Source organism: Eulemur rufifrons, chromosome 19, assembly GCF_041146395.1.
Source record: "Eulemur rufifrons isolate Redbay chromosome 19, OSU_ERuf_1, whole genome shotgun sequence".
NCBI lineage: Eukaryota > Metazoa > Chordata > Mammalia > Primates > Lemuridae > Eulemur > Eulemur rufifrons.
In genome coordinates, this window is record NC_091001.1 from 57,442,947 (window position 1) to 57,463,311 (window position 20,365).

Consider the following 20,365-nt stretch of genomic DNA (forward strand, 5'->3'; position numbering starts at 1 on the left):
TAGCAAAAATAGTAAAAGTTTGTAAGGGCATCTAATGGCTAAGCCTTTGAAAGCTATTTCAAACTTTATAAAAGAGTAGTAGAATAACCCAGATAATCTTTGGGAGGGCCAGAGTCAGGCTTCTAACCTGCACAGCCAGAAACAATGTCCAAACCATGCCTTGGACCTTCTCTAGTAAACACCCCATTGATGTCCCCACTAGGTATGGACACTACAGCCAGTGGTTATCACTGGCCACTAGATGTCAGTCTCTGCCATGTCTGACAAAAGCTAGATGCCTGTAGTCTTTTAGGGGAATCCTTTAGTAGGTTATCTCATTTAATCTGTACCTAGGGAAGTGATGGCAATTGAGAGGTACACTAGAAATTTTCCAGTGTTATTCCAACCATGTCACAAAAGCTTGGACAAGTTCAAATAGCTAGCACATAGTAAGTCAGGCCTCTGTTTCTCTGGATTGCATTTGCAGAAATACTGCATGCTCGAGGGTACTAGAAGGCACTGTAAAATAAAATGACTATGCAATTAAAAGTCATCCCAATGAGGTAAAAAAAGAGATGTATCCAAGAGATACTGCCTAAGGAGTTATCTGCAGTTAGCATAGATGTAAATATTGTATGTATGACAGCTGGGAGTGATCAAGGACTGATACAAGTGAGGATAAGAGAATCTCAAGTTCACAGCAAAAAAAAAAAAGGTGCAGAAAGGACTGACCTATTTCCTGAGACTAAAGGCATTTCACTTTAATCATAACAAAGTAAAACACACCTTTTACTTGCTTTTGTTGTAAAAAATTATACCAGAAGTTATGTTGGAACTAATTTGGAAGTCCAAGATTGGTGAGATTGTCCTGTAAATCCTTTTTTGAAAAGGTTCAAATTCAAACTTGAACTCAAATTGCTAAACCTGTCAGTTCTGTTGAGTAATCCCAGTGCATGCACTTTTTGTCCCATGCTGGACTGTTGACATAGATTACTCAAGCAAGGCCTTGTCCTTGTGGAGTTTATAGACCAGTGGGAACAGACACATATAATACATAATTGATAGTTGTAAAGGGCCATAAGTGCAACAGAGGATGTAAGTTGCAAGCACTAAGCTTACTGTGGGGTGGTCAGAGGTAGCCCTCTGGAGAAGACAAGGCTTAAACTGGCTTAAAAGATAGGCCATTGCATAACCAAACTTAGCATAGTTTGTGCATACAGGTACAAGTAGTTCAATATTACTGAAGGGTAGATTTCAGTTGGACAGGCAGATACGGGTTAAATCATATGAAAGAACTTAAGTTTTTGCCCGCAGGTGATGGGGAATCTGAAGAATTTTAGGTAGTAAATGTTTCCATTTCAGATGGCTCTGGCAGCCTGTGGAAACAGTAAGGGGAAGAGGGTGGGGCAGAGAGACAATGATTCAGAGTAACAGATAATATGGGCAATTTTTAAATTACAGAGAAAAGAAAGGTTGGAGATAAGCAAAAGTACCATTTTCAATAAAGGAAAGGAGTAATTCTGCAAATACCAATCAGCATAACATATGACAAAGCCAATTAAACTGGCTTTAGTGCTCATTTCCAGCACTGCTGGTTTCCAGTTGCACAAGCAAAGTCTAACGTTTTTCTCCTCTTAGCTCTTTCTTGTCTGCTTCATTTCCAAAGTAGCTCTGTCCACATGGTTGCAAAGATGGTTGCCTGCAGCTCCAGGCTTTCTACCAGCTTAGCAACACAGTTGAAAAACATCATTTCTTTTCTTTAGTTCCAAAATAGTCTCTGTACCAACTCTCATTGGTCTGGCTTAGGTCATGGGTCAACCCTAACCCAATCCCTGTATGATTGGCCAGACCTAGGTTATGTTTCCACTCCTAGAACTGGGGATGGGTCTCCCTCCTCTGAACCATGTGGTTTGAATAGCAAAGGGGTGGTTCCCCCCTACTACACCACTGGAAAAAATACTTTTGACAGCTTTAACTGTATCATTGATGCCAATGAAGAAAAAAGCAAATTATCCCTAACCACACCAACGTAACTTTTAAGGAATCCCAAACAGAAAATGTGGGAGAGGCTATTAACAATTATTCAAAGGAGAAATTATGAAGGCCAGAACATAGGAGTCAATTAATATTAGAATAAATTAGCGTATTTTTAGTCAATCACTGTAAAGAACTGAAGGTGCAATCCATCCAAATGCAAGGCTGAAGGTATTGATTGCATAGCCCAGAATGCAATAGCAAAAAGCTAGTGTCCTGCAGGGTACCACCAGACCACATGCTGCAAAGAAATACAGCTATGGAGACAAAAGGTTTGTTTGGATTTTGGCCTTGATTTGTCTGGCAGTACTAGTACTCCAGAGGCTGGGTGGGTTTGCTGGCAGTCTGACCCATCCCTCTTGGCATCAACTTCCTGCTGCATTCTCATAACTCTACAGCCTGTGGCCTCTGCTAGGCCAGTGTCCTGTGACACCTTAAACTCAGGCAAATGCAAAACTGAATTTGTCAGCTCCTCAGCCCCCACCCCACTCTCCTACATCCATGTCATTGTTCAAGCCAAAAACTTGGCCGTCATCCCAGATATCTTTCCCACCCTGATCCCCCATATCCAGTCACTCTCTTCATTCACCTCCTAAGTGTCTCGGCCCACTCTTCCCACCCCTTCTGTCACTGGATTAGTTCAGGCCCCTCAATTCCCACTGGGACCATTGCAATAGCCTTGGAACTGTTAGGTGGATAGCTAGGATCTCTGGCTCTTCTAGGGACAAGGGTGCCCTGCTTTGGTGCTGCCTCCAGCAATTGCCCCACCTGGGAAGGAGGATAAGGGCAGGCATTCGGTTTTGGTGGCGCCCCACCCTTAATCCTATCCCAAGCAACTGCTACACCTGGGGAAGGAGGGAACGCTTTAAGATAAAAAGCTACTCAGGTGAAACTGCTTCCTGCTGTGGCCACTCCGTCCCCCCCACCCCAAGCAAGGATCTAAAGAACGAGGATAACAGTTGGCCAAGAGGCTGGACCTGACACTGTGATGTGTCTGGTCATTCTTCAGCCCAGAGCACACCAAGAACCGAGAGCAGACTGCCACCCTGACAGAACTTCTGTCCTCGTCTCCGATTTCAGCCCCTACGGTCACTCCTCCTCACAGGAGGAGCTGGAGTGATTTTTCTAAAGCGCAAATCTGACAACGACTGCCCTCCTTGAAATCCTTCCACGAGTCCCCTTACCTGGAGAGAAACCCAGGCTCCTCAGTTTAGAAGCCAGGTTGCCGGGGTGGGGCGTGGGAATGGAGAAGTTCCTTCAAGGGCAAGGAGGGTATTCGAATGCGGGACAGTCAGTATTGAGCGCCGAGAACTCTGGAGCGCGTCTAAGCTGGGGAGGAAGGAGATTTCACCCTGCCGTGGAACCGGGCCCCGGGAGGGAGCAGGAGCCGTGGCGGGCGAGGGCGGAGCGCAGGGCCGGAGGCGGCCGACGCCGCAGGTTCCGGGCAGGCGCGTCCCCGGGGCCCGGACCGGCCGGCGGCCTCCGGGCGGCAGGGGGCGGCCTCGCGCACGGCGGCGGCTCCAGGTCCCTGGCTCCGCGCCTTGCGGGAGACACGGCGACCTCGGGCGGCGGGTCGCGTAGGTCGGGCATGGCGGCGTGGCTCCCGGCCGCCGCAGCGCCTGTGCTCCGCGGGATCCACGGGGTGAGCGCGGGCGGGGGCCGGGGCTGCTGTCCCCGGGGCGGGAGCTGCGGAGGGACCGCGGAGCCGGCCGCTATCGGGGCTCAAAGACTGGCTCCGGGGGGCGCGGCGCAGGGCCCGAGGGGCCTCCCCTTCCTTTCTCTCTTCGTTCATTCATTCACTCCATGACGACGACTTTCGGAGAAGTATCAGGCCCCGGCGAGCTCTGGGGGAGCTCCCGAGCCGGGAGGAGGTTAGGGGTCAAGGGGACAGACACATGAACGAACAGTCATAATACCGCGGGCACAGGAACAAGAAATGCTGATTTACAAAGCCGAGGGCAGGAATCATAGTCCGAGGTCAAGGGGTGGGTTCAGAGGGGTCTGGGCCTTGGGGACGTCAGCTGGGCCTCTGACCTCGATCCTCCGCAAGCCCCACTCCTTCTACCCGGAGTAGAAGCCCAGCAGAAGGCACTTCCCACTCTCTCCTAATCTCTCCCGCTTTCTGGTTCATCCTTTGCCTCACCTCGTTCACTTCTCTCTCTTTCCTCTCATTTTCCTTCTCTCCTGATCTTGAGCCTGCCTCCCCCATACATGAAGAGGAGTTCTTCCGCGCTGGTGACTTTCAGCGTGAACAGTGGTCATCTGGGGATGTTGTCAGTAGGATTGTTCCGTTAGAGACCGCCGCCCTCAGATCTGCCAAGACGAAAGAAAGGCTTCTCCCGAGGGCTCTGCAGTGCTAACCACCCTCATCCCTTAGTGATTGCCGATTCTGCCTGCCATCTGCTTACCCTCTGCCTGTGCACGCCGAGGTTCTGCCCCCAGAAGCAGCTCCACCCCCTCAGCAAGCCTACCCAGGTCACAACATGAAGCTTCTGCCCCTCCATACAGCACGCAGTCTAACTCGGGACCTTTCTCCTGACCTGCATTTGGACTGCCTGTGGGACTCCTTTGCTGGTGCCCAGCGGGCATGCACCTAATGCACTAGTTCCTCCCCTGCTCATTCATTCATCCACCCGTTACCAAGTGCTTCTGAGGCCCTGCTCTGGGGTCAGCCCTGGGATGCTGCCGGAACAGGACAGACTCAGTCCTAGCTTTTAAGACCAGTGGTGAGAAAGCCAGTTCACAGCTCATTTTAAAGAAGGTGCTCTGAGATTCTGTGACACAGGACCCTGCTATGGACCATCAGGAAAGGCCTGAGGATGGGCAGGACTGAGGGGTGAAGGGGTGGAGCCTTCAACACCAGTCCCCACGGAACAGCCCTTGTGTCCTCCCACCTGCCATCTACGTCCTGTCAGGGACCAGCACCTGGTGCTTCTTCCTTTGTAATGCTTCTTACTCAGGTGTCTTTCCTGACTAGCTCCAGAAGGCACTGTTTCCTGCAGGTTACCAAGAGCCCAGGTCACATTACCTGGAGTCACATCACTGGATCTAACACATTCCTAAATGTTTAGTCTGGCATTCAAGGCCTGCCACACTTGACTCCTGGTCTCCCATTCTAGCATGTGGTCGGCCGAGCCGCGTGGCTACCGACCTGGTTTTCTGCTCCTTCACGGCTAAGTGTTGAGACATACTCTACCAGAAGCACTGGCTCCCTATAGTAGCCATGGAGGCGGGGGGAAGTAGCCAAAGGTAAATAATCCAAAAATGTTCATTCTTAAGGTCATTTAATAGAATTCTGACTCTTCTCCCCAGTGAGAGTTGGTGCATGGTGCAAGCTCAGCTATGGGTCGTGAGGTCACGACCTACTGGGGAGGGTGTGGCATGTTAATCAGGCGCAAGTGTGGGTGGAGTGTGGCCCCACCATGCAAGGCAGTGGGCAGCCAATGGCACAGCAGCCTAACTGGGCCTCTCTCCTGGCTCTACATTTTACTAATGGATCCAACCTTGGGCATTACTCAATGCCTCAGTTTCCTCGCCTATAAAACTGTCATCGTAATAGTGTCTCTCTCATGGCATTATCATGAAGAATTAAACATCTATTGAATCAGGTTTGGGGCCTGGTCTCTAGAGTCAAACTGAGTTATTAACAATCATCTTCCACCTCAAAACAAGTTTATTCCGTACCCTGGGGAGCTTATACGGACACCTGACCGCATAGCCCCTGTGGTGAGCCCTTGGCTGCACTGTCGAGGGCCAGGGCCTGTCCTGCAGGGAAGTGGCAGGTGCGGCCTGCACAGTGGCCCGGCCTGGGGGCAGTGCCATCTTGCTCTGGCCTGACCCTCTTGTCTCTCTTCTATGGCAGCTGCCTCTTCTCCACTCTGCCCATCGGATGTTTGCCTCCCAGACTGAGGGGGAGCGCAAAGTGACCCAAATTCTCAGAGAAAAGTTTCCTCGAGCAACAGCTATCCAAGTCACCGACATTTCAGGTAAGGTTTTCCCGTCTTTCCCACAGAGCTTTGGTAAGATTCTGCCCTGCGGAGGAGGAGCAGAGGGCAAGGGGCTTGCAGGAGGGAACTTGCCGCCCGTCAGTAGCTTCTCAATGTGTGTTGCTTTTGGACAGATGGAACTCGGCTGCTCCCACCTGATGGGGTGGAGGTGAGGCTTCAGAAACCTCACGGGGAAACTGTGGGGACAAGGCCCAGTGGGGAGGACTCGGACGAGGTCCCTCTCAGTGACCCTGGAGCTCAGGACCACAGTCTTTCATTTGACAGCGAGATGGGCCTTCCTCTAATTTCCTCACTTTCTTCGGAAACCCTAGAATGCCGGAGCTGGAGCAGACCCCAGTCGTCCAACTGCCTTCCTTTCCCCAGGAGGCAACAAGCCCAGAGAGGCCAAAGGACCTGCTCAGCCCCTCACGGGGAGGAGAGGACAACTGGAACCAGAACCAGGACCCAGGACAGACTCTGTCCCAAGCCCAGTCACCAGCCACAGCCAGGCCCTGCCTTTTTTTAAATTATTTTATTAAAAAATATAAATTTATTACATTTTTTTAAATATTTTAATTTTTTTAAAAAATTGAGACAGGGTCTCACTGTGCTCAGGCTAGTGTCAAATCCCTGAGCTGCAACTACCCTCCCGCCTCGGCCTCCCAGAAAGCTAGGATTACAGGCGTGAGCCACCTCGCCCAGCCAAGGCCCTGTCTTTCTCAGGCAGCCACAGGCACCTCAGAAGTTCAGGCTGGCTGTATCAGGAGCAGGCTGGGGAACCAGCTTCTGCACCCACAGGAAGGAGAAGATAGGCCCTTCAGCCAGACACACACGCAGAACAGCTAGACGGGCATCAGCCTGAATCTCTCCACACCCACAGGCGCGGTTTTTGCCACTCTGCATTGCCACAAGGGCTCACTGACTTCACTGAGAATACAGCATTTACAAGGATTTGGGAGAAAGTTTAGCAAGAGTTTATTCTGGAAACTATAGGAAATTAATCAATCTATTGGAATGGTACATCAAGTGAGGGCTCCACAGGGGTTCCAGGGCAATGCTGGGGCCTTGATGTCACCAGTCCTGCACCTGCCCAGGGCCAGGGCTAGGGTTGGACTTGCCCCCTTAGTCTGGCTCTGCCCAGCCCTGGACGGAGTGCAGAAAGGGAATCAAGGCTGGGAACTTGGGTTCAACCAAAACTCTGGCTCCTAGAGCACATTATAAGAGAAGCAAAACAAAGCCTGTTGAGCAAAGTGCACTTCTCCTACAGTGTCCTGGCGTTAACAGTGCAGGGGACGTTGTCATGCTACAGCAGTCATCACATCAGCGCTAGCTCTCCAGCCACATGGGGGCAGAGCTCGGGCAGGGGTGGGTGGGGCCACCAAGCTTTGCCTTGAGGGCTTCACCAAAAATCTTCCCCTAAAGCCCAGGATAAAATCCTGGGTGCTGCACTGTAGCCCCGGGGGTGCCACAGACAGCCCTGAGCAGCTCCGGGCTCAGCACGTTTGCTGTGTCCCTGACGTAGATAGCATCACACACACTTTTCATATTAATTTTTAGTGTATTTTTGCACTTTAAAAATTACCAATTGCCGGTCCTTTGGAAGGTGGAACCCTGAAATTCAGTCCTTCCCACCTTCTTCGATGGCATTTTTTGGCCAGTAAAAGGGAATATTCTACATTCCCTAGGTTGTCCATGCTTTGCGCCTTAGCTTTCCTCCCATAAGTAATAATCCTGAGCAGTGCAGCTGCCTTGCAAAAGGAAGAGCACGTTTGGGGTTGAGGCCACCCGTCAGGAGGAACATGTGGTCAGATGGGAAGCTGTGATCTTTCCCTAACAGTTGGGGCAGCTTTCCTTCACGATGAATAATAACATTGAGACCTTCTTTGGATTCAGACCTTCAAGGACATATGGGATTGTAGCTGCCATAACCTAAGAATTGAAATGCTTTTCAATTGTGTTTATGTTAGGAGGCTGTGGGGCGATGTATGAAATTAAAATCGAATCAGAAGAGTTTAAGGAGAAGAGAACCGTCCAGCAGCACCAGATGGTTAATCAGGTCAGTAGAGGCCACAGCATTTCTGTGCCACTGGCCTTCGGCATCTGAAAGGGCCTGCCAAGCCGGGCTGGTGGCTTTTACCATCAGGCCTAGGAAGGAAAAATGCAATACTACAATCACGCAAACAGGACTTGAGACCTGACAAAAATATAATCTGGAACTATCTGGAATCAGACTGTCGGCAAATATGAATTTTATTCAAAATTGAAAACAAGCCACCCAATAGTTATTTTGCATTTCCTTGTACAATGCTACCAGTGTTTACTGTTACTGTCACATATTGAATAGTATTTCTAAACATAGTGCTTAAAAATACATGCTTTTGTAGATTTGAAGATTTTTTTTTTTTTTAGCCTCTCTTTGAGACTGTTTTACAGATGGGTACATTGATGCACAGGCTGCTTCAGAATGGCTGAAGTGGCCCAGACCTAGTGACAGAGCATTTGGGGCCTGGGACAGCGTGTTCAACCAGACTAAGGCCCAGTTTATATATTATCCATGCTGATTTTATTTTATTTATTCAGAGACAGAATCTTGCTCTTTTGCTCCAGCTAGAGTGCAATGGTGTCATCATAGCTCACAGCAACCTCAAACTCCTGGGCTCAAGCCATCCTCCTGCCTCTGCCTCCCAAGTAGTTGGGATTACAGGTGTGAGCCACTGTGCTGGCCTCCCAGGGGAGATTCTGATTGGCCCAGCTGGGATCATGTGCCATCCCTGAGCCAATCATAGGCCGGGCCAGTGGCACATGACCACGTCAGTATCAGGCCAATTGGTAGTCCCACCAGAAATGTATAATTAAAGTGGAAAAGGACCTATTCTCCAAGAGAAGGGAAATTGCTTTACTGACTAGGAAAAAAAATGCCTATCCCACTATGATTATCAGATTTTGGTCTGGTATAAAAGAACTTTGTCTCTTCCTCTGCACTGATTATATTTTTTTTTGTTTGTTTGTTTTTTTCTATTGCGCTGGTAACATCGATGTGCTAAGTTTGTGAAAAGTAGTTGAGTCAACGTTTTTGCTCTGTGCAGATTTCTGTGTGTGTGTTGTATTGCAAGAGAAAGGTGGGTTTGTTTTTTTAAAAGATAATGTTAAAATACACAGTAACAATAGCGTGTAATTTAGGAGTGGAAGCTAAGTGTGTTCTAAGGACCTTTTATTGTTCAAGAGGAGGGTAAAGATATTGAATACATTAGATTTTGGTAAGTTCAAGATGATCTTTTAATTTCCAAAGAAACCACTAAGAATATAAAAACAGAATGCATGTCTTTCAAACTAGTAGAGGGGAAAAGTGAATGACACCAAATGAAGGAGAGAAAAGAGAAAAAGAAATAAAACAGTCCCCTCCCCTCCGAGGGAGACGCCCGCAGGCCGAGCCTGCTCCTGCACTACCCTCCCCTCTGATTATAAATTTAAGAGGTCCAAGCCTCCCTCTGGTCCCGTAACCTCTCTGTCTGCTAGTACTGCAGAGGCTAATCTATTTGACTGTGGTGGCTTGTTCAGATTTGGGCCCTCAGACCATCTGTAGCCTTAAACAAGTCTCAGGACTACTTTGTGGTGTTATTTCCTGCTCTGAAGCAAAATTGGAGAATTTGTGTTAATTGGTGTGGTTTTAAAGAACAGCTCATTTTAAAGAACGCTCTTTGCTCAAAATAGCAAAATACAGAAAGCAGCCTAAAAGTTCATCATCAGGGGACAGATCGAAAGGTATATTATACCCATCTAATCGACTGCTGTGCTAATGCAGACAAGAACGGCCTGATATAGACAGTTCTCCAAGGTAGACGGTTAGGGGGAAAAGAAAAGTGTAGAGCAATGTGTTTGGAATGTTCACCATTTGTGTTTTTAAAAAGTCGTGGGGTGGGATATATTAATATATTGATATTAGCTTAAATGTGCATTTTTAAATCCCTGCAAAGATACACAAGAAACTAACAGCAACAATTCTCTATTTGGAAATGGGGGCTGGGGGACAGGTGGGGGAAGGAGACTTTCACTGGATACCTTTTTACACCTTTTGATTTTTAAGCCAGGTTAGATATTATTGATTGAAAAAAATTAAAAATTGTTTTTCTGCTGGGCACGGTGGCTCACACCTATAATCCTAGCACTCTGGGAGGCCAAGGTGGGTGGATCCTTTGAGCTCAGGAGTTTGAGACCAGCCTGAGCAAGAGCGAGACCCCGTCTCTACTAAAAATAGAAAGAAATTATATGGACAACTAAAATATATATAGAAAAAATTAGCCAGGCATGGTGGCACATGCCTGTAGTCCCAGCTACTCGAGAGGTTGAGGCAGGATTGGTTGAACCCAGGAGTTTGAGGTTGCTGTGAGCTAGGCTGACACCACAGCACTCTAGTCTGGGCAACAGAATGAGACTCTGTCTCAAAAAAAATAAATAAATAAAAAATAAGTTTTTCAAAAAAAAAAGGAAAAGTTGCTTAAACAAAGTATGTACAAAGTCTTCTTCAGATATAGAGCTATACAAGGTTACTCTGAGAGAATTACTGTAATCACTGTAAAATGCACAAAAACTGACACACTCTTTTACTTCCTTAGGCACTAAAAGAAGAAATCAAAGGTATGCACGGATTGCGGGTATTTACCTCCGTCCCCAAACACTGACCACACCCTGGCTGTGTAGCTGCTGCTGCTTGAAACCTTGGATGAACTTGATGGACACCATTCTTCCCTAGGCATTTGCCAAGAAATTTATCTATTTTGTTCATAGACATTTCCATATTATAATTATAGAAGATATGTTATCTATTTAGATGTTAATTAAAGGTACCGGACAACTGAAGCTTTTGAAGGCTCATTAGTAATGATTCAAGTGCCTCTATTATGGAAGCAGTGTCCTTTTGTGCAAAGGGGTCTCATCGTTGGACAGTTCTGTTCTGCTACAGAGACAGAATGCAGTGCCAGCTTTTTGTCCTGTTGAGAGGTTGTCTTGTTTTTTCCCCCTGTGAAACTGCTCAGGCCCCTTAATGTTACCAAAAGAAAGAAGAGCGCCTCGGTTTCATCACTCTTTCCTTCTCTAAACTTCTTGCATGAATGATCTTAGACCCTCAATTTCTTTTCTTTTTCTTTTTTTTTTTTTGAGACAGAGTCTCACTTTGTCACCCCAGCTAGAGTGCTCTGTTGTCTAGGCTGGTTGTCAAACTCTTGGCCTCAAGCGATCCTTCCCTTCCATCTTGGCCTACCAAGTAACTGGGATTACAGGCACGAGCCACTGTGCCCAGCAATCTTTATATCTTAATGTCCAGGCTGCAAGAAGGGCAGACTTTCCTTCCAAGTTCCAGGGAAGGCCTCTGGCTTGAGTCGGGAGCCACTCTGTATTAATCAGCTAGAGTCCGGGAGTGTGTAAAACTGCAGGCTCTCACTGGACTCCGGTTTGGACTGGAGGGAGTAGGCGTTCCCCAAAGAAGTAGGAGGTTCTGTCCTCCAAAGAGGAGGCTAGGACACAGAACAACAGATGTTCTTAACTGGAAGAAAAGTGTGGCTTGGTGGGCCAGGCCTCCCAGGAGTCCCTGGGCACCAGAGCATAGCAGACTCCTCCCTCTGCTTCACCGCCCCCAGCCCGGGGACTCTCTGGGCCGTGAAATGTGCACTCCTACCACTTTCCAATGTCTGCTCCTATTCTCGCAACAAGTGGCACCCCCACCCCAGTTGTTCTTCTAAAATTAAAAATTGGGAGCGGAATCACAGGGTTTCTTCTTGATTAGAAAAGAAGAAATTGTTTAATCCCAGTGGCCAGAATATAACATTGCATCTGATACAGCCAACTCCTAGCTTTTTGACTAAGTGCTACTTGTGGAAACTGCTGAGTCAAGATGAGATATTTTCTGAGCCAATTGTCCTTCTAAAAACAGTGTACAGTTTTCCAGTGGAAAACCCGAAGTGCCCTGAGGTAGGTGCTTGCTGACTGGGCAAGTCAGTCTAGGGGAAACTGCCTGGCCCACAGCCCTCCCCCACGCACGTTTTGTCCCTGGGTTCCTGAAGTGCCCCCTCAGCCCTGATTAGAGCACACACGTGAGCAGCGTATGGGACGGGCTGGCCAGCAACCTGGGAATGGACCTGGGGCCACAAAGCCCCACCCAGACACAGACAGTGGTAAGGAGCCAGTGGTTCCCATTCCCTTTCCTGGGATTCCAAAGACAGAAGGGTGAGTAACCCGAGGACAGCCGGTCCACAGGCTGGCTGGTGGCTACTGGAACAAATCCGGGAATCCAAACCGGGAAACACAGGGAGAATTGATTGGGTACAAAGAAGCTGAAGTTGGAAAACTGGACTGAGAGACGTCACGAATGGCAAGGAGTTAACAGGAAGCAGATACTATGAAGTGAAGGCGATACAGTGATTCTCAGTCTGGCTGCAAGTTAGAACCACCTGCAGTGCTTACAAAGGCCCTTACCTGGGTCCCTGCCAGGTCTGAGATCAGTGAGGGGAGGGGAGAGTGGCCACAGAGAGCAGGCAAGTCACATTATGGGTCGTCATGTTACAGGCTCAGACTCCGTAGAGCCGGGTCCCCTACGCCACCTCCCTCGGGCCTGCCCTGCCTGCTGCAGCCCTCCCCTCAGGCCACCCCCTTTTCCCTCCCTGGAGCTACTGCACATCCATTAACTTACCTGCTGGTCTCCATTCCCCCAATTCCACAAGGTAGACAGCAGGAGAGCTCCCAGGTGGCCAGAGCTGGGGTAGGCCCGACTACCCCGCACGCAGGTAAAGCCTCAACGCCTGCCCTGGGACATGGTTGCCAGCAGTGGTCATTTAGTCCTCTGATCAGAAAGCAGCCCAATGAGCCTACGGTCCCAAAGGCCAGATTCCAACCACAGGTTGCTACCTGAGCACAGAGAGGTCAAGGTGGAGGGACAGGATTGGGGTTCCAGCCACTGCTGGGGAACAGCAAGCACGTTCCACCCTGTGCTTCCCCATGACGACTGTGTAAGAAACTTAATCATGGCTTAGCAGAAGACGGCTTGTCAGCTAGAGTTGCCTTTCTTCCACCTAATATAACCCCAACCCACACCACGTGCATTCTCACAACCGCCTCCTCTGCTGGGGCCAGCTGGAGCTCCACTGGGGAATGACCCCATTTGCATTAACGCTGAAAAAGCTGGTAGGATTCAGCTGGGGGTCGATGCTATCATTAGGCACCTCATTCCAGGGAGCTGATCTCATTTCTTAGCTTGTGGTAAGTTACCTGTGAGTGAATTTAAAAGAGCATTTACATAATTTGATTTTTTTTTTTTTTTAGGAAAAGATGTTTATTAGAGAAGGAGATGACAGGGTGCAACTAAAAGATGCTGGACCGATTCTCTCTTTTACAATAGGATTAGAAAGAAGCAATCATAGTGACCATAGTGAAAACTTAGAGAGAACCCCATTGTCTATACAGTCGAGCAGCCAGCAGGGAATTTTAGCTGTAACAGCCTTGCGCCTCCCCTGAAGCTACAAAAACAGAAAGGTCATTGGGGAGCAGATAAAACAATTAGAAAAACATAAAAGAGTAAAGAGCTAAAAGAAGTAATGCCTTTAGTTTTTATTTTTAAATAACAGCCTTTAGTGTTTTGTTTTGTTTTTTTTTTTTTTGAGACAGAGTCTCACTCTGTTGCCCGGGCTAGAGTGAGTGCCATGGCATCAGCCTAGCTCACAGCAACCTCAAACTCCTGGGCTTAAGTGATCCTACTGCCTCAGCCTCCCGAGTAGCTGGGACTACAGGCATGCGCCACCATGCCCGGCTAATTTTTTGTATATATATATTTTAGTTGTCCATATAATTTCTGTCTATTTTTAGTAGAGACGGGGTCTCGCTCTTGCTCAGGCTGGTCTCGAACTCATGACCTCCAGCGATCCACCCGCCTCGGCCTCCCAGAGTGCTAGGATTACAGGCGTGAGCCACCGCGCCCAGCCTCAGTGTTTTAGAAGTGTTAGATTTACAGAAGCATTTTGAAGATAGTAGAGTTCCCACACACCCCACATCCAGTTTCCCTGATTATTAACATTTTACATTGGCATGCTCATTTGTTATCATTAAGCAATCAATATTAATGAAAGCCCATTGTTCATTCAGATTTCCTTAGGCTTTCCCTAATTTTTTTTTTTTTTTGAGACAGGGTCTCGCTCTGTTGCCCAGGCTAGAGTGCCATGGTGTCCTCATAGTTCACTGCAGCCTCAAACTCCTGGGCTCAAGTGATCCTCCTGCCTCAGCCTCCCGAGTAGCTGGAATTACGGGTGTGTGCCACCATGCCTGGCTAATTATTCTACTTTTGTAGAGACCGGGTCTCACTCTTGCTCAGACTGATTTTGAACGCATGACCTGAAGTGATCCTCCCACCTCAGCTTCCCAAAGTGCTAGAATTACAGGTGTGAGCCACCTTGCCTGGCCCCCAGTGTCTTTTTCTAGGTGTCCTCTTCACGACACCACATTGCATTTAGCCATCATATCACCTTGGCTCCTGCTGGGTGTGGCAGTTTCTGAGACTTTCCTTGTTTTTGGCAAGCCTTTAGTGTTTACATAGCAGTCCATACAAATATATTCTGTGGGGCAACTATGGATGTATTTGACAGAAAGCAAGTTTAAAAACAAAACCAAAAACACAAAAGGAGAAAGTCACAATTAGTTGACCTGTTGAAACTTGCTCTATTCCAAACATTCTGGCAAACATTAATCACATTTTAGACACCACACCAGAAAAGGGCACTGGCATTATTAAAAATGAAACAACTGCCTTGAGTTATGGACATCAGGAAGCAGTAGCAAATCCCAAAGAGGATGGGTTTAAAGAGGATATTGTCTGAAGTGAGGTTTAGTAGATTTATAAACATGATTAGGGAGAAAAGTCGTCTACACATGCATTATTAACCTGTAAGCGTAACTCTAAAATAAAGGAAGAAAGCAGTGATTTTTCCTTCTTTTATTTAACAGAGAGCTGTTGGAAGAAAATAAAAAATACATTGGGTAGAAACGGAAATTCCTGATGCTTTGGGAATTGTTTCAGTACTTTTTTTTTAAATACTTTAGGCACTGACTAGAGGAACCGAGACTAGAAAATACCTTTACTTGTTTAGTCAGCATCACATACCTTCAATCTGTCCTCAGAGCTGAGGCATACGACTTAAAATAATCACCATAAATTCATGCACACAACCCCTCTCCCATGCTCTACACCAACTGAGCTATTTTCTGAATCAAATTTGCACAACTGTAAAGAAAAAAAACTTCACAGAGTAACAGAAGCTAACGGCGATTTGCCATTTTAGGCTTTTCCAGTGTTTAGTTTGCTTTCTTGGGTAGTTAGTCTGGAAATGAGTCCATCATCTGATAGGATGGTCAGATCTCATTATCTTCAGTCTCCCACTGGCTTCGTTGAATGCCTCAGGCTGGTAATCTGCTAGTGCTGAAGGAAAGGGAAGCATCTATGGTTCACTAGAACCAATCCCCATGGCTTCCCGGCCAGCTGATTTTCTTGCTACAATACTTAAAAAGAAGACTAGTAGCTTTATCAGCATCACGTCAGTAAAGGCATTAATGATTCAAAAGGCATGTTAATTATGAACTTTTACAAATTATATAGTTGCAAATCAACCTGTTACTAAAGGCCTTGTAAAAGGTAATTCATTGCTGGAACCTTGAAACGGGCGCCATCCAGAGCAACAGGCACGAGTCCCTCTGCCACTCCTGATCCCCTGGTTTGAGTTTATGAAATGAGCCCATAGTGTACAGGCAAGAAGCTGACTTTCCTATCTAAAACTAAGTCTCAACATGACACTTCCCTTCTGACCCATTTATAGCTGGTTCTCTGTGCTCTCTGCTTAGGGGGGGTGGGGAACGTGTGGCCTCAAGGCCACATATGGCCCTCCAAATCCCCAAGTGCAGCCCCTCGACCAAATCCAAACTTCACAGAACAAATCCCTTTATGTAAAGGATTTGTTCTGTAAAATCTGGATTCAGTCAAAAGGCTGCACTCAAGGATCCAGAAGGCCACATGTGGCCCCAAGGCTGCAGGTTCAGGCCATGGTAGCTAAGCATGTGACCAACTTCACTATCCATCCACTTGCTTCAGTGCCAATTTAAGAATGCAAATTTCTACGTGGCCAGGTTTCTTTAAAGATGGTAAGGAATTTTTATCTTATTCTGGCTAAAGTTAATCATTATTTTCTAAAGTGAGCCTTTACATTCACCGCTTCTAAAAAATTCCAGCAAACTCAAAATTTAGTTGTGGGTTTTTTTTTGAGACAGAGTCTCACTCTGTTGCCCACGCTAGAGTGCCATGGCGTCAGCCTAGCTCTCAGCAGCCTCAAACTCCTGGACTCAAGCAATCCTTCTGCCTCAGCCTCCTCAGTAGCTGGGACTACAGGGATGCGCTACCATGCCTGGCTAATTTTTTCTAAATATATTTTTAGTTGTCCAGATAATTTCTTTCTATTTTTAGTAGAGATGGGGGCGGGGGGGGGGTCTCACTCTTGCTCAGGTTGGTCTCGAACTCTTGGACCTCGATCCTCCTGCCTCGGTTTCCCAGAGTGCTAGGATTACAGGCGTGAGCCACAGCACCTGGCCCAAAATTTAGGTCTTAAAAATGCCTGGTTTAAAAATCTACACAGATCTAAGACCGGCGTCTATGTGTGCATGTAGCTATTGCCACACTGCATTCTAGTTGTAGCCCGGCCTAGGGAAATGTGAGCTGAACAGTTCTGCTTGCCACAAAACCTCCAGCTGAAACAGAACCAAGAAACTGAGAAGTAGACAAGCACTGTTTTTATACAAGCTTCTCTTTACAGCATTAAAACAGCTGATCTGTGACAATCTGGTGGAGGGAAGATCAGTTGGTGACAAATGTAAAAATCAACAGGTTAATTGACTAAATCTTCCCAGATTTCAGTTGGCTCTTTGGGATCAAATAGACTTGATGGGACAATCATGATGAAAACGATGATCTTAACCACATTTAAGGAAAAATATAAACTTTTAGTACCAGTATAAATATTTATTTACTTCTGTACTCAAAAAGGGTGAGATTTTTGTTTGCGATTTCCTCTAAGTGAATAATAGTAAAATTTAACTTCAATTTATGGTAGACACTGTATATAAGAGAGCTGAATCTAACTCTAGAATTGAAAGAAAAGAGAGCCGAAGTCTTCTGCACCCCCACAATACCATACTTTTGATTCAGAAAAAAATGGTTAGAAGCTAGAATCCAACTTTTTTGTTATTTAAAGCTGCTGCCAAAAGAGGGAATGTTCATCCGATTTCAAATGACACAGGAGTAAATTAACAGTTGGCAGCTTTCCAAGTAAAACTTCATCTCACGTGGGTGCAGTGGCTCATGCCTGTAATCTGAGCACTCTGGGAGGCCCAACCAGGATCACTTGAGCTCAGGAGTTTGAGACCAACCTGAAGAAGAGCAAGACCCTGTCTCTACTAAAAATAGAAAAATTAGCCAGGCCTCATGGCATGCGCTAGTCCCAGCTACTCTGGAGACTGAGGCAGGAGGATTGCTTAAGCCCAGGAGTTTGAGGTTGCTGTGAGCTATGATGACACCACTGCACTCTAGCCTGGGCGGCAGAGCTAGACTCTGTCTCAAAAAAAAAAAAAAAGAAAAAATCCTTCATCTCAGCACGAGAAACCTGACTAAAAACTAGCCAAGGAAAATTCAGGTGTATGATGCCTATAAGTCCACCATTTGGCTGTCTGAAACCTTGTATTACACCATGATGCTATCCACCCATCCAGTCTTTTAAAGAAGTGCCTGTAACAGTCACTGTTGTCAGGAGAAATAACTCCACAATTTAAAAAAAAAGTGATATTACATATATATCTTAATGCCTTTGGCAGCTTTGTCCAAATCAATTTGGACAAATAAAGTAGGGACTTAAACATTTTCATCTTCATTTATCCAAATGCAGATTCACCCATCACCTTGGTTGTCCTCTGTAACATACAATGTCTCTGCCTCAACTACAGAAATGATTCCTTCATTCTGACCTTCAAATACGTAGAGGGCTTTCCAAGTCCCCATGGTAGGAAGGGGTTCCTTGTCATCAAATTCATTACCAAAATTCATGGCCAGAACTCCTAACCTCACCCTCCCGATTGTCTGCTCTGTGTACTTGCCACCTGAGCCCTCCCAGTCTTGTGCAAAGTCCTTTGGGGGCTTTGGGTTTTGTACATTTCACTCCTTGTCAGGCCTGTTCACTTGGTGGTGGGAGCTGCTTCAACCTCAGCCAACCAGACTTCAAATTTCTGGGCCTCTAATCATGTTTTTTTTTTTGTATTTTTGTCCAGATTTTGTTAATTTGTGACCCAAGCTGGTTGGGTCTCCCACTTGAGGATTCTTTAGGTTAATGTTATTCATTTTTGTTCTGCCATCTCTTTGGTCCCTCTCCTTTTGAATTTATTTAACTCACTGGCTCTTATAGCTTTTTCCTTCTCTGTTGAGGTGGCAGATTGCAGAAGTCCTCTGGTGTCACACCCTACACTTCAGACTTTTTTTTTTTTTTTTTTTTTTGAGACAGAGTCTCACTCTGTTGCCCAGACTAGAGTGAGTGCCGTGGCGTCAGCCTAGCTCACAGCAACCTCAAACTCCTGAGCTCAAGCGATCCTCCTGTCTCAGCCTCCCGGGTAGCTGGGACTACAGGCATGCACCACCATGCCCGGCTGATTTTTTCTCTATATATTTTTAGCTGTCCATATAATTTCTTTCTATTTTTAGTAGAGGTGGGGTCTCGCTCTTGCTCAGGCTGGTCTCCAACTCCTGAGCTCAAACGATCCGCCCACCTCGGCCTCCCAGAGTGCTAGGATTACAGGCGTGAGCCACCGCGCCCGGCCCACTTCAGACTTTTAAAGCAGCCGATGTGGGGTTTGGGAATCATGAGCTCATTGAAGCAATCAGTTCCTTTGGCTGCTTGGGAGACTTATTTATTTTTATGAACAGCCACAACTTTCCTTTGGATTTGTCACAATTACCCCTGGTTTGCCGTCTCCATAGAAATGTGAAAGACTATTTGCGTGCACTTCATTAGCCGAGTGCAACCCTCAGATGCTTCCAGGAGGCTCAAACCCTGCCTCGAAAGTTGCTACTTTAACGATGTGCGGGACCGCCAAAGGAGACTCCCAATATCTTTCAGAAAATACAAGAGATGGAGGAAGGAGGACAGTGAAAACGGAGGAATATAGAGATTGGTCAACAGGTGAGAGCGATCAGTGGGAAATGCTGGCCAAGAACAATAAAGGCGGTAGAATCAATGATCAGAAAAAAGAAAATTGAAGTGAAAGTGCGATTTCCTCTCCTGCTTCAGGTCTTGAACACGGCCTGTAATTCCACAGTGATCTAGAAGTTCAGGTTCTCAAAAGAAGGTAACCTCGTGCTGCCCAGCGTGACCGCCCATTTCGTTCACAGGGAGGGAAGGGAAGGTTTACATCCTGTGTACCTGGCGTTCTTCCTCCTCCGAGTTCTTTTCAGGTTGGTATTTCTTCAGGGATGCCTGCCTTGCTTTGCATAGCTGAGGTCAATCTCGGTGCTTTTCTTGACAAATGTGACGAAGGTCTCAAGAATACCAATTCCCCGCTGTTTTTCTACGTTGTCCAGCTGATCCCGGAACTCAGTGCCCAGCTCCGGGTGCAGGGACGGGCGGAAAGGGACGCGGGTCCCCACCGGGCCACGCCCTGGCCTCCCGGGCTCGCCGCTCCGCCCCTTGGTCTCTTCTGCGGCTCCTCCTCCCGCAGTGGCCTGAGGACCCCGCACGGCGGCCGCAGCGCCGCCCAGCCCGCGCCTGCGCGCTTTACGCGCGGACACCCGGACGCCCGCAAGCCCCGCCGCGCACACACGCGTCCCTCCGTGGCAGGGGCGCACAGCGCGGGCCGCCCGGGACCGCGAAGACGCAGGGGCTCGACGCCGCCCGCCGACGCCGCGGAAGCTCGAGGCCCCGGCCGGGACCCCGGCGGAGAGCCGCGCGGAGAGGGCGCCCCCTGCCGACGCGGAGGCCGTCGGCCAGGCCCAGGGACCGGCGACCGGAGGAGCCCGAACCCCGGCCGGGGGAAGAACATGCTGTCAGCTCTGCCAGCTCGCAAGAGAAGGTCCCAGATGATAACAGGGCCCCGGGGCCTCTGGTCGGCCTTCGCTGCTGACACCTCAGGCCTGACTTCCTTCTGCCTCCTTGCTCCCTCTCGGCCACCCATGAACCAGACTGTACCCTCCCAACCTCCTCACCGTCTTCCTGGTAAAAGTCGGCCAAACACATTCAAGGCATATCACAAAATAAATGTGAAGTCAAGGTAGAGCGTGAATTGGAATACCATGATCAGGGAATAGC

At 47.7% G+C, this 20,365-nt stretch overlaps 1 protein-coding gene across 2 annotated transcripts; it reads left to right on the forward strand.

The window, feature by feature from the left end:
* Positions 1 to 3,565: 3,565 nt before the first annotated feature.
* On the forward strand, positions 3,566 to 10,871 carry BOLA3 (bolA family member 3). Of its 2 annotated transcripts, XM_069494734.1 has the most exons (4): positions 3,566 to 3,655; positions 5,876 to 5,999; positions 7,967 to 8,055; positions 10,613 to 10,871. In XM_069494734.1, exons 1-4 carry the CDS (start codon positions 3,602 to 3,604, stop codon positions 10,676 to 10,678), a joined length of 333 nt encoding a protein of 110 aa, XP_069350835.1. In that variant the 5' UTR covers positions 3,566 to 3,601; the 3' UTR covers positions 10,679 to 10,871. The 2 variants fall into 2 exon arrangements, with proteins under 2 accessions (XP_069350835.1, XP_069350836.1); XM_069494735.1 differs by lacking the exon at positions 7,967 to 8,055.
* Positions 10,872 to 20,365: the final 9,494 nt, after the last annotated feature.